This window comes from Heterocephalus glaber, unplaced genomic scaffold (assembly GCF_053883595.1).
Source record: "Heterocephalus glaber isolate CG9 unplaced genomic scaffold, H.glaber_assembly_v1.0 deba00001463, whole genome shotgun sequence".
Lineage (NCBI taxonomy): Eukaryota > Metazoa > Chordata > Mammalia > Rodentia > Bathyergidae > Heterocephalus > Heterocephalus glaber.
The window spans coordinates 1,200,236-1,219,161 of record NW_028258310.1 but is presented as its reverse complement, the minus strand read 5'-3'; the positions used below and the strand labels follow the sequence as shown (position 1 = coordinate 1,219,161).

Genomic DNA, 18,926 nt, shown 5'->3' with positions numbered 1-18,926 from the left:
TATTAAAGACATATGCTAAAAAGATATGAAAATATCAGAAGTGTTTCTATAAGATCGGCAGAGTCTACAGACTGTTAATTAAATTTCCCACCAGGAAAAGCACAGAGAGGGGAGGATGAGACCAGACAGAAAATCAAAATCTATTCGGGGTAAGCCAAAGTTAAACACTCGCAGGAGCTTCTATGAAGACAGTACCATGGGTTGCTGCTTTTAAAAGGCAGTTGGTAGTATCAAGGAAATCTTGCACACATCTTTTACCAAAATAGCAATTCAATGAAATGAATGTGTGTTATATCATGTAGTCATCATTCAAAAAGCCATTATGAAAACCATCATAACACTGATTTGTACTTTTATGTAGTTTGAGCTTCTTATGATGTATATTAGTTACTTTTAATAGAAAAAAATCCATTTCTACTACTTTAAAGTTTAATAATGAATTTTTTTACTTTGTGGATTAACTGGCTTAAATTTTATATTGTAATAAATTGCAAAAAGCTGAAATTAATGCTTTCCTTGGTGTAATATTTTCTTAGTGTAATATTTTTCAAGATTCTTTTCCCTAGGAAATATTTATGTATATTTTACATCACAAATGAATTTTAACATTACTTTGAGACAAACGCAAAAGTTTCTATCAGCACTGTATTCTAACCTAAAATTTATAATAGTTAAGAGCTTTCTACCATTTTGTAGTGTGCATGGATATCTGAGAATTTAGCATTATTACTTTTGTGATAAACATTAATATTCCCAAGTGTGCTAACAATACTTAGCTCTTGGTGCTTTACAAGACACTGAAAACATGACTTGATTACATTTAATTTGATTCCAATTAAAAAGCACTTAAGTTTCTACTGAATTAGATTACACAGAATGTTTCTATAGAAGACACTTCATTATCTGGGGCAGCTTTAATTTAAAATGATCACAGGGGATGAAAAACACTGTTCATTTTAATAAAATGGGCTTAATCCCATATCACTATTTCACAATTGCATGCTGTAGATTTTGGTTTATTAAACAAATGTGAGGAGCACCAGGAAAAATATTTATAATACTAAGCATCTCATTCACAGTTGACCTAAGCCAGAACTGGTCACACAGTTTAAGTCTTAATAAAAAGCAAAAATGCTATGGGGAGGGATTATTTAAATAAAAATGAAAACCAAATACCAAGACACTGAAGTGAAAAGTTCACATTTTTATTTAAGATTTAAACAGTAAATTTTCTAACTAAAAATGAAAATTAAGTTCTGACTTTTTAGGCAACAACAGTCAAGGAAATGCAAGATGTGGGGCTGGGGATTTAGCTCAGTGGTTCTGGCACCTGTCTTGCAAGTGCAAGGTCCCAAGTTTGATCCCCTGTACCCCCCACAAAAAAAGCAAGATGCCTTTAAACTCAACTTTCTGAAATGTTAACATTTCCCCTTTTATACAAAGAGTTACCTTAACATCAAATTATGTTTTCACAATCAGGACCAAAAAAAAGACTTTTTTTGTCTTCCCAACACCATCTACAATTTTCAACAGTGTTACTATTTTATAAGCCCTAGTTTGTGTTAAAGTTTCAAAAGCAGAAAATGATGATTAAAAACAAATGTTCTAGAGTAAGTTATTTTGTACCAAGCATAAACCACATGACTAGCTTTCACTGGACAGAGCCCTGCAGATAAATTTGGCATGCCCAGGGCTGATATTTCAGGAATAAAGGCAACTTTGTAGTTTGTGGTTAGTGATTAAGCATGAAGTGAACATGTTGTGTGTGTTCTTGTATAGGAAAATCTGCAGCATTTCACACTTGTAATAATGTCTTTATTTTGCCTTCCAGAATTAATTGACCTAAAATTGGGTGACCCTACGATATATCTATTAGATAATTAGAACTTTAAGGACCAACAAATAAAACACATTATTGATGTTTAGATCTTCAGTCAAAACAAATATTTTAGAGCTGCAATTTGCAAAAATTATTTCCTTTCAAATTGGTATTGTATCAGTCAGTGCTACTGATCTGAAGCAGATCAGTATTAACAATACCCCCTCCAAAATTAGGATTAAAATCTAAAAGCAGTGCTGTAATCTTTAGAACAACCCACACTTATTCTCACAGCTTAGGTGTGTCTTTTCGGAGGGCAAATGAAATTTCACAATTGTAAGCTTCCTTGGAAGTCTACTCGACCTTGAGACCAATATAGCAGGGTGGGGGACAGGGACCTGGCTTAGTGACCAGTAGCTATAGATATCAGAGAGTGTGCTTGTTGTCAATGATCATTGCTGAAATCTGTCTATACCACACTGGAACAATCAATTTTGTAAATGATTGCAATAATCAAGGAAACTGCCCAATTTATAAATCCTTGCATACAGCATTTTAATGGATTCCTCCATTTTAATGCTGATGCCTTCAGAGCTAAATGAATTGTTGTCTGGGCTGTCATTACACAAAATGATAAAAACATTCCGTCTGATGGGGAAACCACATCTCATGGATATTCAGACCCTCAGCCCATAATCACTCATTAGTGACTGCCACAAAAGTTTCCCCCTGCTAAGCAGGCTGCAAGCGGAGCAAAAGAGTGGGTGGGCATATTTGCATCTGAGCCTTTGTGACAATCTTAGTTTCAGAATTTGAAAAATTACATTATGAAGAACGGTAATGCACAGGATGCATCCCCTAATTCTGACAGACTCATATCATAATAAGATTCTCTCTCTCTAATTTTTGTCTAATACCATGCCATATTTCACCACCAAACCTCAGCGTCAGCAGGCCCAGCCACTCTTGACTGTCCAGATCGCACACATCAATACGGATGACGCTGGATGTGCTGAAGCAAATGTGTGAGGTCCCAATCCTTCCACTCCCACGAACAGGTAAACCCATGGAGTCCACCTGGAAGCCTGCGCTGCCTACTTGGCTCTTTCCCTAAACCTTCCACATGTAGATTGCTCTTCTCAGTTAAACCTTCGCCAATTGATTCCAGCCAATAGTGTGCTGTCAGTGCTTTACTTACTGCTCAATCTCACTAACCTGACATTTATGGTGCACTGATTGGCCTCTGTCAGTGGTGCTGGTTGTAAATTCACTTTGAAAAGCTTTGTGTTAACAGCCTTCAACCAGGCTCTAAGAAGAGTACGAACAGGCAGCCTGACAATTGCTCGACCTCCTGCCCTTATTACAGTGAGTAAATCAGGGTTTGAGCCATTAGGCTGGAGCCTGGGGCCTACACAAAAAGGATTGACATGACGAAAGGTCAACCTCTGTCACACATGTGTAACAATTTGGATAATGGAATTCTGTAACTTATCTGAGCAAGGTGGCAAATGCTTACAAGGAAAACTACATTCTGCTCTGGCTTCTCTAGCTTTTATGCTAAGTACTTAGACCAGAATCTATATTTCTTGTATAAATACACACATAAAAAATGTCTGAACTCATGAAATCTTAGACTACATATGATTCTAAAACAAAAAGAAAAAAAAGAGAAAGAGACACAGGCTCACAGTCATTCTATACCCAGGCACCTTCAGAATGGCAAAATGTTTTTCCCATATTACCAGTGTATGACATCCACCCTCTGAGAAGAGAGGACTTTGATACTGTGGGCAGGATTTCCTCTCTCAGTAATATATGGTTTTTCGTATTTAATGAAAAAATTTTAAATCCATAATATTATACTAAAACTATAAGGGGACCTGGGGTAACACATAAGTTTTCTCAAATAATGAAAACTGGTTTGGGCTGGGGATGTAACTCAGTGGTAGAAGACCCAGGGTTCAAATCCCAGCACTGAAAAATATAAAATAAAATCACCACTGTAAGTAATTTTTTCAAACTGCCTTAAATAAGAAGGCTCCTCTGCTGGTTTCTCAGGACCAGTGTTACCATAACTACAGTTCTATCAGATCACCGGCTGCCATAATAGTGATGGGGGAGGGCAGAATTTATCTAACTAGTTCTGTCCAAGAGTCTGATTTTACTTCCTACCTCCTGCTTTTAAGGCAGTATGGAAAAAGGGGAAAAAAAAATACATGATAGAAGAAAATACAGTTACAAACAAGAAATTCTTGTGAATCATTTTCTTCACATTAACAAAATGCTATCAATTAATAAAAGCAATTTGTAAACAATATGTAACTAAATTAGTGAGAAAATAGACCTGTGGATACAGAACACATCAGTTGTTATAAAGTATTTGCAACTAAAACACTGGTGTGTCATGTGCATGTTTGAATTAAACCTTATTCATGTTAGAATTTCCAATGGCTTTTATAATTTTTTTTAAACTGGAGTCATTTGGGGACTTAAAAAACCAAGAGTGGCACTGTGTAGTGTGACACATAAACCAAAAGGACTAGGAGCTTAAATGAACCTTTGCAAAGCCAACTTAAAGTATGTACTAAGTTTTGATTTTTAACACAGTGCTGGACACCATTCCAAGAGGCAGCAGATGGCTTTACAGTTTATGTAAAACTACAAAATGTTCACACTCTATCAAATGGGCAGCACTATAAAAGACATCTTCAAATCAAATGAGGCAAAGCTAGAGAGATACACCAGCTGCTATTCTGCATAATTTAAAACATAATCATAACATTACTATGGTTTTTAAGGAGAAATTATTTGAATTTCACAAAACTGACATATTCAAAACCAACCTGACATCAGACTAGTATATTAAATGATAAATTGCTAAGAAACATAATTTTTACTTCAGTATAACTGTGACAGCCACATAATTCTATCCTTTGGTGTTTCAGTGAATCAGACCAAAATGAGCTAAAATCTATAAAGCAAAATATAAAGAATATAATATAATACTATCACTGGAACAATTTTTAAATAATTTTAATTCAAAAGATTAATTTAAAATAATTTTTGAACATCTAAATAGAAACAAATGTGTAAGAGTACTGTATATACAAACTTGGGTCATTTATAAAAACATACATAACACATTTAAAATATGAAATCAATTCATTTCCTTCTAGCACCAATTACCTATGATGGTTTTGAAATATAAACATTTAGCAATGTGTAATATATTTTTAATATTAGTTTTCATTAATATATTTTGACCTAAGCTAAATGGTAATGATGAAAAATGGCCCATTTGGTTAAAAGTAAAACTCTTACTAAATCTAAAATAGTATGGCACAAAATCAAACCACAAAAAGCCCCATATTATATTATCCTCCTTGATTTTTTGAGGAAAAACAGTGAAGGTTTCCATAGTTCAAATGAAAATGACATACTCAAATTTACTCAAGCAAAGAGAAGACAGATTCTATAAAATCAAATCCCTTTTCAGTACTTTGACTGTAATCCTAAGTCACTACATTATCTCAATTAGCAGATTATTTTAGGTTGAAAACAAGTGCAATTTATTTTGTCACTGTTGCTAAAATTTCTTGTCAAATCACACTTTAGTTGAAAGGCCTGAGTAATTCTAGTCTATCTTAAATTGTAACTTTATTTTAAACTTCCATGTTTTATTCCAGTAGAAATTTAAGTATGCACTGTGTACATTCCTCAGGTCTACTCATATTAAATTCTGATGTTAAGCAGAAAGGGAAAACCATGTGCAACTAGATTATTTTATCTCAAGAGAAAAGGGAACATTAATAATTGAGATAATGTTTTCATAAATGTTGGAATCAAATATGCCTGTTCTCTTATTAGAAAACACATTAGGATAAAATTATCTCACACTCATCAATAAGGACTAATTGCTGAGAAAAATTCTATTTTCTTTCCAAAACATTCAGATTTTTTTCCTAATATGTTCAAACTAGCAATGTATCACACATCCAAGTCTTGCTGGAGTGAATGTATATAAGCAAAATGGATGTTTAAAGCACTTTATAATGTTTTTGTTTTAAAGTATCTGAATTTTCTATTTTTAGAACACATTAAAATGTGAATACCAAAATAAATTGGCCAATAAATGACTAATTTGGCTTTTAATTTGCTAATCTTATAGTACAAAAAAACTACTTGTATTATTGCTAAAAAAAAAAAGAAGAAGAAGAAAAGAAAAGCTCTTGGCATTTCCTATTAACACCTAAAAGATTTAAAATATACTGAAGTAATAGAATATGTCTAACTTTCTTTAAATGCACAAAGAAAATATTAACTTAAAAATGTTTACAAACCAACCAAACTACATGGCTGATATATACTAAAAAATTCTTTTTCTACAGAGAAAATAGAGCTTTTAATGATTAAACTAAAGTTGTAAGGTGAATCTGATTGTTTCTGTAATAAGCTTTCATGTGTATAATAAAGCACAATCTTCCTAAAAACAATGAACTGTAAACTAAAACAAAAATCCATCATCTACTTGGAAACAGTGACGAGAAAAGACTACTGATCCATTCATTGTACTGAAATAAAGATAAGTAACACTGGTAATACCTATCAGAATCTGAGTATTGAACTCTAAATATAAAGATATTTCTTCATCAGGAAATGACTTGAAAAAATTGGGGGAAAAAACCCAACTACAGCTGACTTTTAAAATGAAATAGTCGTGATTTAACTACTTTGATTTTTTAAAAAATCTGCATCATGTCAACCTGATATTCTGGAAGATATCTAAAAGAATATATTTTTAAGTAGATGCTTATTACATGTGTCATTAAATAATTATTCCCAAACATTTCTTATATAGATCTATAGTATATTCCAATTACTGATTTTTCTCATACGAATAATATAATGATTAAAGTATCTCACCATAGAATATAGGTTTGAAAGGAAAGACTAACATTTAAGGAATAACTTAAAATTTTAAATCTCTTATAAATGTAGCTTAATTGAAACAGTCATGCTTCATAAATTTTGGTGCTTAAAATTTTATTTAAAAACTTACACTTCAAATAGATAATGTGAAATAGGAAGAAAAGGGGCAAAGGGGAAGGAGAAGTGGGAGGGGTAGGGACAAGGAAAGAAGGAAATGGAATTAATATGAGAAAATGAAAGAAATACAAACAAAAGTCTTTGTAAATAGGGAGAGGTGGAGGGGTTGAAGGGAGGGCAGGGGAAGGGGGAAAAATAAGAACTAAGAAAGATTATGTAAAGGTGCAAATTTCCAATGATGAATGTCATTATATTGCATACCTAAAATGTACCAATAAAATTAATTTTTTAAAAACATATACTTCATCTCTTAAAAGTAATTATACTAATAAAAATCTGAAATGTATTGTAAGAGCATGTTATCTTATAAACACTGACGCTAAATTACCTGGCCCCAGTTAATTACATTGTTCATACTCTCCCAGGAGACATTTTGCATGGCTGAAGTTTTAAAATCCCTTCAATCCCCCAAATGTATGTTATTCTAACTGCTGTTCCAGCTGATAAAAACAAATTAATTAATTATATCCTGAATTTAGGAGTAGGAACATAAAGATCATCCAAGCATACACCCAGAAGTCTCTTTTACAACACAAACCTTGTATCTTCTCTATACATTTAACTAATATACCCTAAACACAATAGGTGAAACTCACTTTATTGTTTCAAGAAAAAAACTGAACTAAATCCCCAGTTTCTTTACTACAACAGAATTTTAACTTCATCGAGCACAAGTGAAGGCATAAAAGAAAGGTTCCACAGTTTTCAGTGACAATATATGCTATAATATTCTATATGTGTGGTGGCCTCCTGCCGACATCCCAATTATTCAACCCTTCCTAGGAAAAACAAAAACAAAGAACTATGGGATTTTTTTCACATTTATGGTTTTGTCCTCTGCACTCTAAAAACAGACAGGCACCAAAGGGCAATGTAATAGTGTTCAGCTTAACATTTTCACATAGATTAAATCTGTGCCAATGAACAACTGCTTCATGATTTCCCCAGAAAAGTACTGGCAGACCTTTAGCTGTATGGTATTAGAGTGCCTAACAACACCACTAAAATATGAAAAGTGTCTGGAAGTACTTTATAAACTGTAAACTACATTGGAGGTTATAACTAGTCAGAAACAAAAATCAAATAAGAAATCTTTCAAAAGCAGATGCTTTGATTATATCCCACTCATCAGTTTTCTTATGCAAAAAGCTGTAGCTTATAGCCTACCTCTGTGTATCTGTGCACCAAGCCATTTTCTCTTTGCCCTATTCTAGAAAGCAAATTTCTGGTTTTTAAGACAAAGCTCATTTTGGTAATATAAATATGCCCATTTTTACCTTCATTCAGGATTCCTAGCCTGAAAGACTGAAAATGTGTAGTTTCCCAACAGTGTAGGAGTGAAATGAAACCTGGAAGCCATGGCCAGAGAGGGGCAGAAGTGTGGACAAGGCAGCCCATGGGCTACCACCCTCACCTCGGCCTGCTGGACTATGGGCTCACAGGGTTACTCCTCCATCCAAGGATGTTCTGTAAACACAGGCCTGAGCACTCCACACCATAGTCATATGGGTGTTCTGGACCCTGATACAATGTTTGACAGAGTGGGGCCTCAGCAAAAATCAAGTAAAGTATTGAGTCCCACGAGTTTTTATTTAGGGAATTTGAGGCAGCTCACCAAGTCGACAAGCCCTGAGCAAAGTGTGAAGGCGAACTGTTTCAAAACAATCCATTATTGGAAACCTAAGGCCCATGCCAACTTGGTCCCTGGTAATTGATCAGCATTCTTTTCTGACTACTGCTACTTCATTATTTCACATAACCACGTTAGTCAGATTTACATATTACTTCAGGGCATGGCTTCTAGCATGCAGCGTTTCCTAAATAACTTTCCATGGGTGGGAGTGGCTAAAATCAGTGTGGGGAATGATGAGTATCTATCTCTTCAGGAGTGGACCTCAATAATCAAACACAAGTTCTGGGAGAACTCTCAGGTTAACATTTTCTACACAGGTTACTTCTAAATAATAGCATCAGGTATTGGGTTATACAAAAGTGGTCCTAATTTTCCCATGTTTTTATTTTCTATTTTGTTGAACATTCCATAATTTCACTTTGTGGAGAGAGAAGCAAAATCTGTGATTTTTTTATTCACAATATAATTTGCAAAGAACGTGGGCACTCTAAACGTTGTGACGCGTGTTTTGGTCACTCACACTGAGCGTTTATAGTTGTTTTTACCCAAGAAAATCAGCCTGACTTTCTCTCTTCCTCCCCATGCTTACCTTTCTTCACCGGGCACAGAAATGTATGGGAAGAGCTTAGAACCGGACATGAAGGTCACCCAGCTCTAGCTCTAATGCCTAACGTCCTCTCCTCCATCAACCTGCCCGTTTTTCAAGGAGACCATCGGTCATCCATTCCAGCGGGACCGAACATTAAGGTGCCTGTTTCCGGAAAGCCAGAAGGCCGGAGGCCCTGCCTTTCTGCTGGGTTCACACTACGCCAGAGCCCGCTCTCCCAGCCTCCTCACTGGAGGTGCCTCAGACGCCAGGCCTGGCATCACAGGACCGGGAAATCTGCTCTCCACCCTGGGGCCCACAGGGGCTCTCCCCGGGGCCGGCCAGCCCGAGGGGCTCAGCGGCGGCTCACTTACCTCCCAGAGGTGCTGCGTGTTCCTCACGGCGCCCGCCTGCACCTTCTCCGGGGGCAGCAGCACGCCCTGGAAGGGCCCGATCCAGGTGCCCTGCTGGATCCGCTGAGCCGCGCAGATGCCGTAGGCAAGGCCCGGCACGGTGCTGGTGCACAGGCACACCTCGCGGGGCAGGTCCCGCAGCCACTCCGGCAGCTCTGGCGGGGGTGCGGCGGCCGCCGCGCTGCTGGTGCCCACGAGCCGGCGCAGCGAGTGCAGCGGGCCATGCATGGGGCACTCGCCGTTGCGGTTGTCGGCGCACATGTCACAACCTGCGGGGACACGCGGGCGGGAGGAGGGAAGAGGTCAACCCGGAGTCGGGGCAGCCCGTCGGCAGGCCGCCCCTCCCCGCCCACCCCGTGCTGAGCCACCTGCGAGTCCACGAGAGGCAAGCCCGCCCCCCTCCGAGCCGCCTGGGCCCGAGTCGGCCCGGGCTCCCTAAGCCTCCGGAGCTGGGTGCACAGTGTGGGGCCGCACTTGCCGGGAAACTCAACACCCGGCGCGTCCGCCGTCAGCTCTGCACCTCGGCCTCTGCCTGGCCTCTCCCGCCAACGGACCCCGGTTCCCGCGGGAGCTCTCTATGGTGTCGAGGTGTTCATGTCACCCGCCCACAGTGTGGCTCCTAATCAGTTCAGCATCTCACCGAGGGTCTACATCGAAAGTCTAGGTATTTGGTTTTCCCCTTTTTACAAGGACATAAGTTTCAACATCCCCAAGGCAGGTGAATAACCGAGGCCGGCTCTCCCAGCCTCCTGGCTCCCCCCTATTTGCCGGGCCCCTGGCCCTCCGCGCTGGCTCCCCGGACTCCAGCCCAGCGTGACAGTGGGAGAGAGAGTCTAACCCCCAGGGTAATAGGTCCTAATGAGCTCCCTAGTGGCTTAGTGGAGAGGGTCCCCACTCCGGCCCGACGGCTGACCCTGGCTCTGATCATCTCTTTCCCGAAGCTGAAGCTGTGGCCAAGGCCGTCCCTCTCGGACTTTCCCGAGAGGCCGCAGGTAGACTGTCCCCCTACACCCCCGCGGGCGGTGGTGAGCACCCAGCTTTGCTCCACTCGAGCTGGGCCCGAGGGCGGGCGGGGGTGGGGGGCCGGGAAGTCAGGCCTGCAGCGACCACGCTGTCGAAGTGCGCGCCCTCAAGGTTATTAATGGGCCAGGCGGAGCCGCCTTGTCTGCGCCCTGGCGCAGCGAGTTCTTCCAGAGGAGGCGGCTTCGGCGCCTGCCATGTGATCTGCGCCTCTGGCCCGGCCTCCCTGGGGAGTCTCGGCATCCTCGTGCCATGGAGCGCTGTGGCACTGGGACCCGACGTGACACTCCTCGAGGCCAGACTGGTGGATGGTAAGAGCCAGGCACCTGGGAAGGTCCAGTGCTGGGTGGGTGGGGGTCCAGCACTGGCGTCCTGCCTACCCCAACCTGAGCCACCATGCGCAGGACTTTGTCACAGCTAGGCCTGATGGGTCACCCTGGGTATGCCCTATCTGGGCTGAAATGCCCAAGGGACTTGCTACAAATAATCCAGTGAGAAAGTTTTCATGAAGGAAGATGAAATTACAGCCCAGCACGGTGAGCAAACTATTCACCATTGGCTTCTTAATAAGTGGTGGCTGATTGTGCACATACTGTCCCCTGGGAGGCAGGCTTCCCTCAGTCAGCTGCTACTCCTCTACTCCACCCAGTGTAGCCCAAAGAACTGGGTGCCTTGGGACTGCAGCAAGAAACAAAGTGTTTCTTCAGGTAGTGAGTTATCTATGCCCCTGAGCCTCTCTCAACTCAAGGGCTTCCTCTGCAGGCAGCACACATACTGTTTAAACTGTTCAAGCCTCCACTTCTGACTCTAAGGCCTAGGTGGGAGCATGCACTTAGACAAGTGTCAACTCCTCGAAAACACACATACTTCACACCCCTCTCAAATTTTCGATTGTGAAAATAAAAACTTCAAAACAGTGTAGGAATGGAAAGACTAAATACTCAGGATTTCTGAGAACCTACTACGTGCTGTGCATCTGAACTATCACCATGTTATCTAAATATCACGATTCCCATTGCACAGATGAGGCAAAGGCGGCTTCGAGAGCACTACAAGTTGGCCAAGGGTCAGGAAGCTACAAAGTGATAGAGAAAAGATTCATAGCTGGGTCTGCGTGACACCAACGTCTTCAAACCCAGAGATTAGGAAGACTATTGGAAGCTGGAGAATTTTATACCCAAACTCATGATTCAATCAATAGAATTGAAATATTTTACTGAGATAACTATTTGAGGGCCACAGAAACTGCTGTAGCATGATTCAGTTAGAGATTTCTCTCCCACACTCTTGGAGCTGAGTAGAGGAGAATGAATATGAAAGTAAACTGATAATGCCTATAATTTGAATGTTAGTGTTTAACCACAGAAATAGCCTTTCACCACCTTAAGCAAAAATAGCTAAAAACAAATGACAATAAACAAAGGCTATATGCCCATGAAAATAAATGTAAAACATCCTGTGGAGTTTCTTAGTTGATATTTCCTGTCTGGTTGACTCAATGAAGCAAAGGGCCAGAAGCAACAGTATTTACTACTCCAACTCCTAATATCAGAGATTCTATCAACTTCTAACATCTCCACATGTAACATCAGAGCAACTACATCAGTAGTAAAAGGAGGAGGAATAAACTCCAGTCACTCTCCCCACAGACAAGAAACATACTTCTAAAAATATCTGTAATTAGTAAGAATAAAGCTATACCGTCTTTTCTCCAAGATGTTTCTCTAAAGCCCTCCTCAGCTTACTGTTTCATTTTTCTTTACAACGAGTTAAATGTAATCATCGCATTTTGCAGAGTACTGAAAAACAAAGATTTCCCCAATATCAAATAAGGCCACATGTTTGTTAAGTCCACTGTAGTCACAGCAGTCAATCCATTTTAGTTAGGCCACCTAATATGAGTCTTAGTTTGTGAACCACTTCAAGCTATATTCACAATATTCTGTCAGAAAAGTTGACCGACTGCCATCAAAATAGATGCTACAGTAACACTTTTAATGTACAAAACCTTCTCAACTGTAAACATTCGACTTCTCACCTATATTTTCAAGTCCCAGAGGAGCTTGGGATGTTTAAAACAATAACTTATTTCCCAGTTCACAAATATGGCACACGTTGACATTCTAGTAGAAAAATATTTCTAGTCATTGAGTCTTAAACCTACATAAAAAGATTTGACAGAGAAGCAGGCTGGCTCCCCAGTCTACTTATAGACATGTATATACAACGTATTTTATATATATCACCATATTTTACACACATACACACATTCCAGGCAAGCTACACATAAGTCCATTTGCATTCATAAGTGGGAGGCAAATAAATGTTCCTACTTTCCCTTAAAATTAGAGAAAAAAGTTTTGTATATATTCATAATTATTATTCATAAAGACTTTCTATATTCATGAGAGATATTTTCATATCCTCCAAGCAAGATGAATGCTACTTTAGCACAGGGTGAGACCATGGTTCCTTTTCCGGCTTGACTGGATCCATCTAGGGTCCTTGAAGAAGTGAGGGCATCACTGGCTTGCTGACCTCAGGAGACCAGGCCAAGCAGGGAACAGAGATCCTTCTTCTTTCTCACCCTTCTTATTGTTGAATGGTTTTACAAGCGCATGTACAACTTGTTACTTTAAATGAACTTATTTTAATGGAAGAGGGCAATCGGGTTTCCCTCTCTCCCTCTCTCTCTCTTGCTTCCTCTTGCTAGGAAAGGTAAAATGTGCCCACGCAGTGCCTAGTATTGGCCACTCCAGGCCTTCATTCTCCATCCCTTTCTGATGCCTTCTGGGCCTCGTGACCCTCGGTTACAGGAACCAAGGCGCGTGCAAAGCCGGCTCCCCGCACCTCTGGGCAGCGGGACCCACTCTGGCTGTAAACCCCCCACACACCCCAACGCTTAAGTCACCGCCCTTGATCTCGCAGGTCCAGCCCTGCGGGCCGATGCCCATCGATCTGCGCCCGAGGTCCGCGTGGTGCCGCCTGCTGGCAGCACCGGTGCAGCCTGGGCTGTGGAGGTGAGAGGGGCAACGGCGGGCACAGCTCCAAGCCCGGAACCTCTCGGCCAGCCGGGATCTCTCGGGCTCTCCTCGGCCTCCCCGCCCCACAGGCCACCCCACCGGGGGAAAGGGGCCGGCGGGCTCGGGGCCTCCAGGTCCGGGCTCCAGGAACCCTGCGCCCGAGGCTGCCTGGCGAGGGCACCAGGAGTGGCCGCCGCCCAGCCCTCTCCCCGGCGGAGCAGGGCCTCCGAGCTCCCGGAGCAGCGCCAGAAGCCAACCCAGGGTCCCGCCCTCTCCGGACTGCGCGCCCGGCCTGGCCGAGGGAGACAAAGGGAGGAGAGAAGAGGAACTGTGGCTTTTGTCTCTGAAGACTGTATTAATAAATTAAACGCAGCCCCGTGTGCGCGGGTGCGGACACTCACGGAGCTCACCCTCGCCGCCTGCCCTGCGAGGCCGCGGATGGCGCGGGGATGATGAATAGGAGCCGCGAGGGATCGAAGCGGGTCTGGGACGCCTCCACTCTCTCCTACAAAACTACAGGGCAATTAATTGTGGCTTGTCCTCTCATCCTTCATCTCCTGGTGGCACATATCGATGGAGATTACTGCTGATGGACCATTTTATCACCTTAAATAAACAGTCGCCACCTCTTCCACCCGCAATCTAATATATGGCTCTATGTTCAGTTTCAGGGCGCTAGATAACGAATGATGTAAAATAGCTAAATCATGTGTGTTCCGGGACGGGCCGGGCTGCTCACAGAACGAGCAAGGGAGGCAACATACAAGCTCACACACCGACGCAGGGCCTCACCCTCAGGGACCAGGCCGGAAATCTAAGCAAGGCCTGGGGCAGGGGGCTGAGAGGAGTGCCTCATTGGCACGGGAGGAGCCCGCAGGTGGTGGCCACTGCCCAGGAGACCCCCCAACCGGGGCCTGCGTTTTCCAACTGGGTGGGAAGAGATTGGGGAAGGTCAGGAAAAAAGTAAAAAAAAACTTGCCATCTCTCTCCTCGTTCCTAGATCTCAAAACTGGGCTCCTCGCACAGGACAAAGTAGTGTTGGCCCCAGGTTTCCTTTTCCTCAAACCCAGTGCGGTGCTGCCAACAATGAAGCCTTCAGCCCTGCTCCTCCACCCCTGCACACACCAGCTCTGTTCCGGAGGCTGTCCCCTGCACAGGATGGCACCTACAATCAGGAGGGGACACTAACTACCCTTCCCCAGCTGGGGACCCAACTCTACACCCACACACCCTGACCGGCTTATTGTCTCTCTCCCTCTCTGGTAGGAGGGAGAAACTTCTTCACAAAAAAGGTATGAGACTAATTGGCTCTGCAGAGAGATGACCCTCACCCCCCTCCCCTACAAATATACAAACCCCAGGCATGCTCATCAACCACTTCGCCCACCCTCCCTCCAGGACTGACAGGGTTCCAGTCAGTGCCACAGCTCTGGAAGCTGAGAAAAAGCCACTGGGAGGGAGCAAGCTGCAATCAATGGCTTTGCGCAACCCAGCAGCAAATGAGGGTGGTAACACAAGAAAGAGCCCCATCCCCTGAGTGTGTGGACTGCAGGACTCAGCACTCGACTTTTGAAAGGAAAAAGCAGCTAAGCATTGAAAGCTTCAGTGGAAAGTGAACTCCAATCACAGAGTAAACTGATGCATGGAGGAGCTCATCTGGGCTAACTTGCAGTTTGGGCTGTTTTAAAATCTGTGTGTGTGTGTGTGTGTGTGTGTGTGTGTGTGTGTAAGAACTACAAGCACCTTCACTGTGGCATTTGCCATCAATGCCAATGAAGTTTCATAATGAAATGAGTCTTACTGAGTTCTTTTCTTACAGAACAATCATACTGTTTTGCTGATCCCAGGCAGAAAGTTACACTTCCAAAGGGAAGGAAGAAGCAAACAGGCCCCTTTCTTTCCCTAGTTAAGAAAAACTGATGGGACAGCTTTTAAACACAAGGTGAGAAAATGAAGCAATGCTGAATGGTCACTTCACAGAATTCTTTTAGAGAGAAAGAGTAAAAAACTAAAAGGAAAAATGTGGAAATACACACATGCTAAATTAATAGCTGATTTCCTTCTGCCTCTACCCTGCCTCCCATCACACCCCACCCACAAACAACACCAGAAGGAGAGGAAGCTTCTGTTTTCAGCCTTTCAAGTGATCAACATACCAACTTCCCAAGCCAAGGGAAATGGTTTCTCAGCGTCTTCAGTAAGGCTGATTTCTTCTGAGCCCCTAATTAAATTTAACTCAATCACTTTTCATATTTGTGAAACACACCCCAGGTTTCAAAGCCTAACCCTGCTGGCCCAGAGATGCTCCTGCGAGAGGGGAGGCCCACCAGCGTGACCAGAGCTGCTGTGGCTTTCTATTTTCTTTCTCAATGGCCCTTTAATTAGTGAGCAACAGTGGTATAGCTTTAATAAGATAATCTAACATTCTTTCCTGCCTGTACTTTCTCCTGCACGTTGAACACTGAAGAGTCCAGCTGACTAAAAGGGAGGTATCAGAAGATTAACACAATAGGAATACTTTAAATAAAATCATAATTCATCCCCTCTAACAGGAAAAGAGATGCCCAGACAATAAACTGATTCAATATCCATATATTAATTAGTAATCTATCCTAGTTCTTTCTCTGATGATTCTGCTTCCTCTGGTGAAAATGTATTAAATCTCAAGACTGCAATGTAAACGACATAAGGAGTTCCACACACAGCCAGGACTATGGAGTGTGTTGATGGTGTCTTTTCCAGCACAGATTTAATTCAGAAAAGAAACTACAAACTTGGTGAGGCATTCCCAACTTGCAAGGACTGCATTTCACTTGGCAGTAAGAAATGCCTTTTCTAAAGCATTTTTTACTTTTTATTTTCACTCAGAACTGCTTTGAAAACAACACATACAAGAAATTCATTAGGAAATAAGTATTTGAAATTCATTAAGACAATATAATTTAGAAAATGTTTTGAAACTCTGAAATATCAGTTCTCAACTGTACAGGAAATTAGAATTTTAAAATCCCATTTTAAACCAATATTTTGCCCTTAAGTTCTGGGAAGGAAAAAAAAGTAAATAAAACTGCTCTTTTTGTTGGTAATTATTATTTTCATTACAACAATTACCTCCAACTACCATGAAACAATTAATACACTTCAATCACTAGGTTAATGCCCAGTGTTTCTTCATCAAAGCAACGACTCTGGGAATCTTTTAAATTGGCATGATTTAAGTTATTTTTCTCTTACAACAAATTAAGAAGCTCATGGAGCAACTTACTCAAAATACAATAGAAATAAATATTATGATCAATTTTTCTCATAGAGACATCAGATGAAGGAATGAGATGAAAAAAATAGCTGAATGAATGCTGGTTTTTCAAAAGCCTGTATTTATTTCAACTGACACTCTTAATCTGCTTTAATGTTATCAGAAAAAGGTCTCTAAAAGTATACTTAACACTTACCCTCCCAAACCTTAGGTGTAAACATATCATAACTTCTGTAATTGCCGATCAGAAGGAAATATAAAGCAATATACGTTGTAGATTCTCATTTAGAGTTTTGCTTCAAAACCTCGAAATAGAACTGTACAGTACCTGCGATAAACGTTTGAAAGTGTGAGTGTGGAAGTCAAGTTAGAAGAGTCCTGGTGTTTACACAGGTATTTATCGGTTAGTTGGGGGAGAGGAGAGTAAGCTTCTTCTTCTAAGTTACTATCACCCTTAACTTTAAAAAATAAACCAACGTGGATGGCAAGCGTTTGCAGGACCAAGGGTGCACGGAGAATGCGGGATCACAGGAACAATCCTGCCCAGAAGTCGGAATTTTCTTCTCTTTAAGTAGCGCGCCCTTTCCTTCTCTACCTTTTTTAAGTAAGTAGTAGACCCAAGATGATGCCTGTCTGCAGGGAGAGACAGGCCCGTGGTCATCCAGAACTTCCACTCTGGCAGGGCTCCCCGCCTGAAGCTGCGGGCGACCCCCGACGTCCCGAGGCCCCAGACGCGGACGAAGTCACTCGAAGGTGAGGCGCAGGCAGGAAGACCAAGCCCTGTCCCCTCGCCCCCAGGATCGCCCAGGACTACTCCCTCGTCCAGCCGAGGCCAGCCCCAGGCTTTCCCCTTCGGACGCTGCCGGGACCCGCCCGCGGGAGCACCGTCCAGGGAGGGAGGGCGTCCACATGGCCCAGGCCCCAGGCCACACCGGTCCCATCCCTGGGGCTGAAAGCGAAGTCTGAAGGCGAGGAGCGGGGAGCGCGAAGCCAGCCCGACTGTTCGCCGTTCTCAGCATCGCAGAACTCGGGTAGAAGCGGTGTGGAAGGTGCGGCTCGGCTGTGGCCGGCAGTCCCGCGTCCCGGCACCCCTTTGACCCCCGACCCGCGCCCCAGAGAGCGCGCGGCTGCGGCTACGTACGGTTGTTGGGGTCGCTGGTGTGCTGGTTCAGCGGGATGATCTCCATGCGCTGCTGGCCGTACAGGTAATAGTCCAGCTCCTCGGCGCTGCAGCGGAAGCGCGGGGCGCCCCGGCCGTCGCCGCCGCCGCACTTGGCGGGCCCGAGCCCCGGGGCAGCGCCCAGGCACAGGTCCTTCGGAGGCAGCGGCTCGGCGGCCAGAGGCGCGAACACCGGCAGCTGCGCCACGGGCAGGGCCGAGAGCCCCGCTAGGGCGGCGGCGGCGCAGGAGGACGCGGACGAGGTGGCGGCGGCGGAGGCCGGGGCGGGCGCGGCAGCGGAGAGCGAAGCGGGCCGCGGGCGCAGGCTGTCTGGCGGGGGCTCGGCGCGCTCCGGGGGCGGCGGCGGCTGCAAAGGCTGGGGTGCGCCCAGGGGACCTGCGGCGCCGCCGCCCTTGAGCGGCCCGCCGCCGCCGCCGCCGCCGCCACCGTGGGGGAAGAGCTGCTGCCAGTGCTGCAGGTAGGCTGGGTCCACTTTGAGGAAGGCCGAGCCGCCGGGCTCTCCCGGCTTCAGCATGTCCGACGCCTGGAGCTGGGGGCAGAGGCAAGGAGGAGGGCGCGCGTGAGCCGGACCCGGGGCCGGGACGAGACGAGCGGGAAGGAGGCCGCCGGGATGCGCGCTGAAGTCGGCCCGCCCTCTCCCCAACTCTGCCGGGGCGCAAAGTTTACTCGGGAGCTGCGGCGCGGCCGGCGGGGAGGGATCCTCGTGCGCCCTGCGCCGCCTCCCGGCCCGCGGCCCCGGCTCCCACCCTGGGAGGCTGCAGCCCGGCTGCAGGACCGGCAGCGCCTCGGAGCCCACCGGAGCCCGAGTGGCGCAGCGCCCGAGCCGCGGGGCCTCCGGAACCGGAGGCGGGACAGTATCGCCCCCTGCCCCCGTCCGGGACCGCCAGCCC

At 44.1% G+C, this 18,926-nt stretch overlaps 1 protein-coding gene and 1 long non-coding RNA gene across 4 annotated transcripts in view; one reads left to right on the top strand and one right to left on the bottom strand.

The window, feature by feature from the left end:
- Prdm6 (PR/SET domain 6) overlaps positions 1-18,926 on the bottom strand; it is a 108,041-nt gene that overhangs the window by 88,407 nt on the left and 708 nt on the right. The window contains exons 2-3 of one of the 2 annotated variants that reach the window (XM_004854480.4): positions 17,998-18,565; positions 9,519-9,826 (exon numbers count right to left, since the gene is read on the bottom strand). In XM_004854480.4, coding sequence (XP_004854537.2) covers positions 9,519-9,826; positions 17,998-18,550 — 861 coding nt within the window. In that variant the 5' untranslated portion in view covers positions 18,551-18,565. Of the gene's footprint in view, positions 1-9,518; positions 9,827-17,997; positions 18,918-18,926 lie in introns of those variants that run through there. The other variant, XM_087180518.1, reaches the window with a different exon arrangement.
- The window catches only part of LOC101720577 (uncharacterized), a 43,707-nt gene continuing 42,410 nt past the window's right edge, over positions 17,630-18,926 (top strand). The window contains exon 1 of one of the 2 annotated variants that reach the window (XR_205660.4): positions 17,630-18,061. This is a non-coding gene — a long non-coding RNA (uncharacterized LOC101720577). Of the gene's footprint in view, positions 18,062-18,384; positions 18,494-18,926 lie in introns of those variants that run through there. The other variant, XR_015438810.1, reaches the window with a different exon arrangement.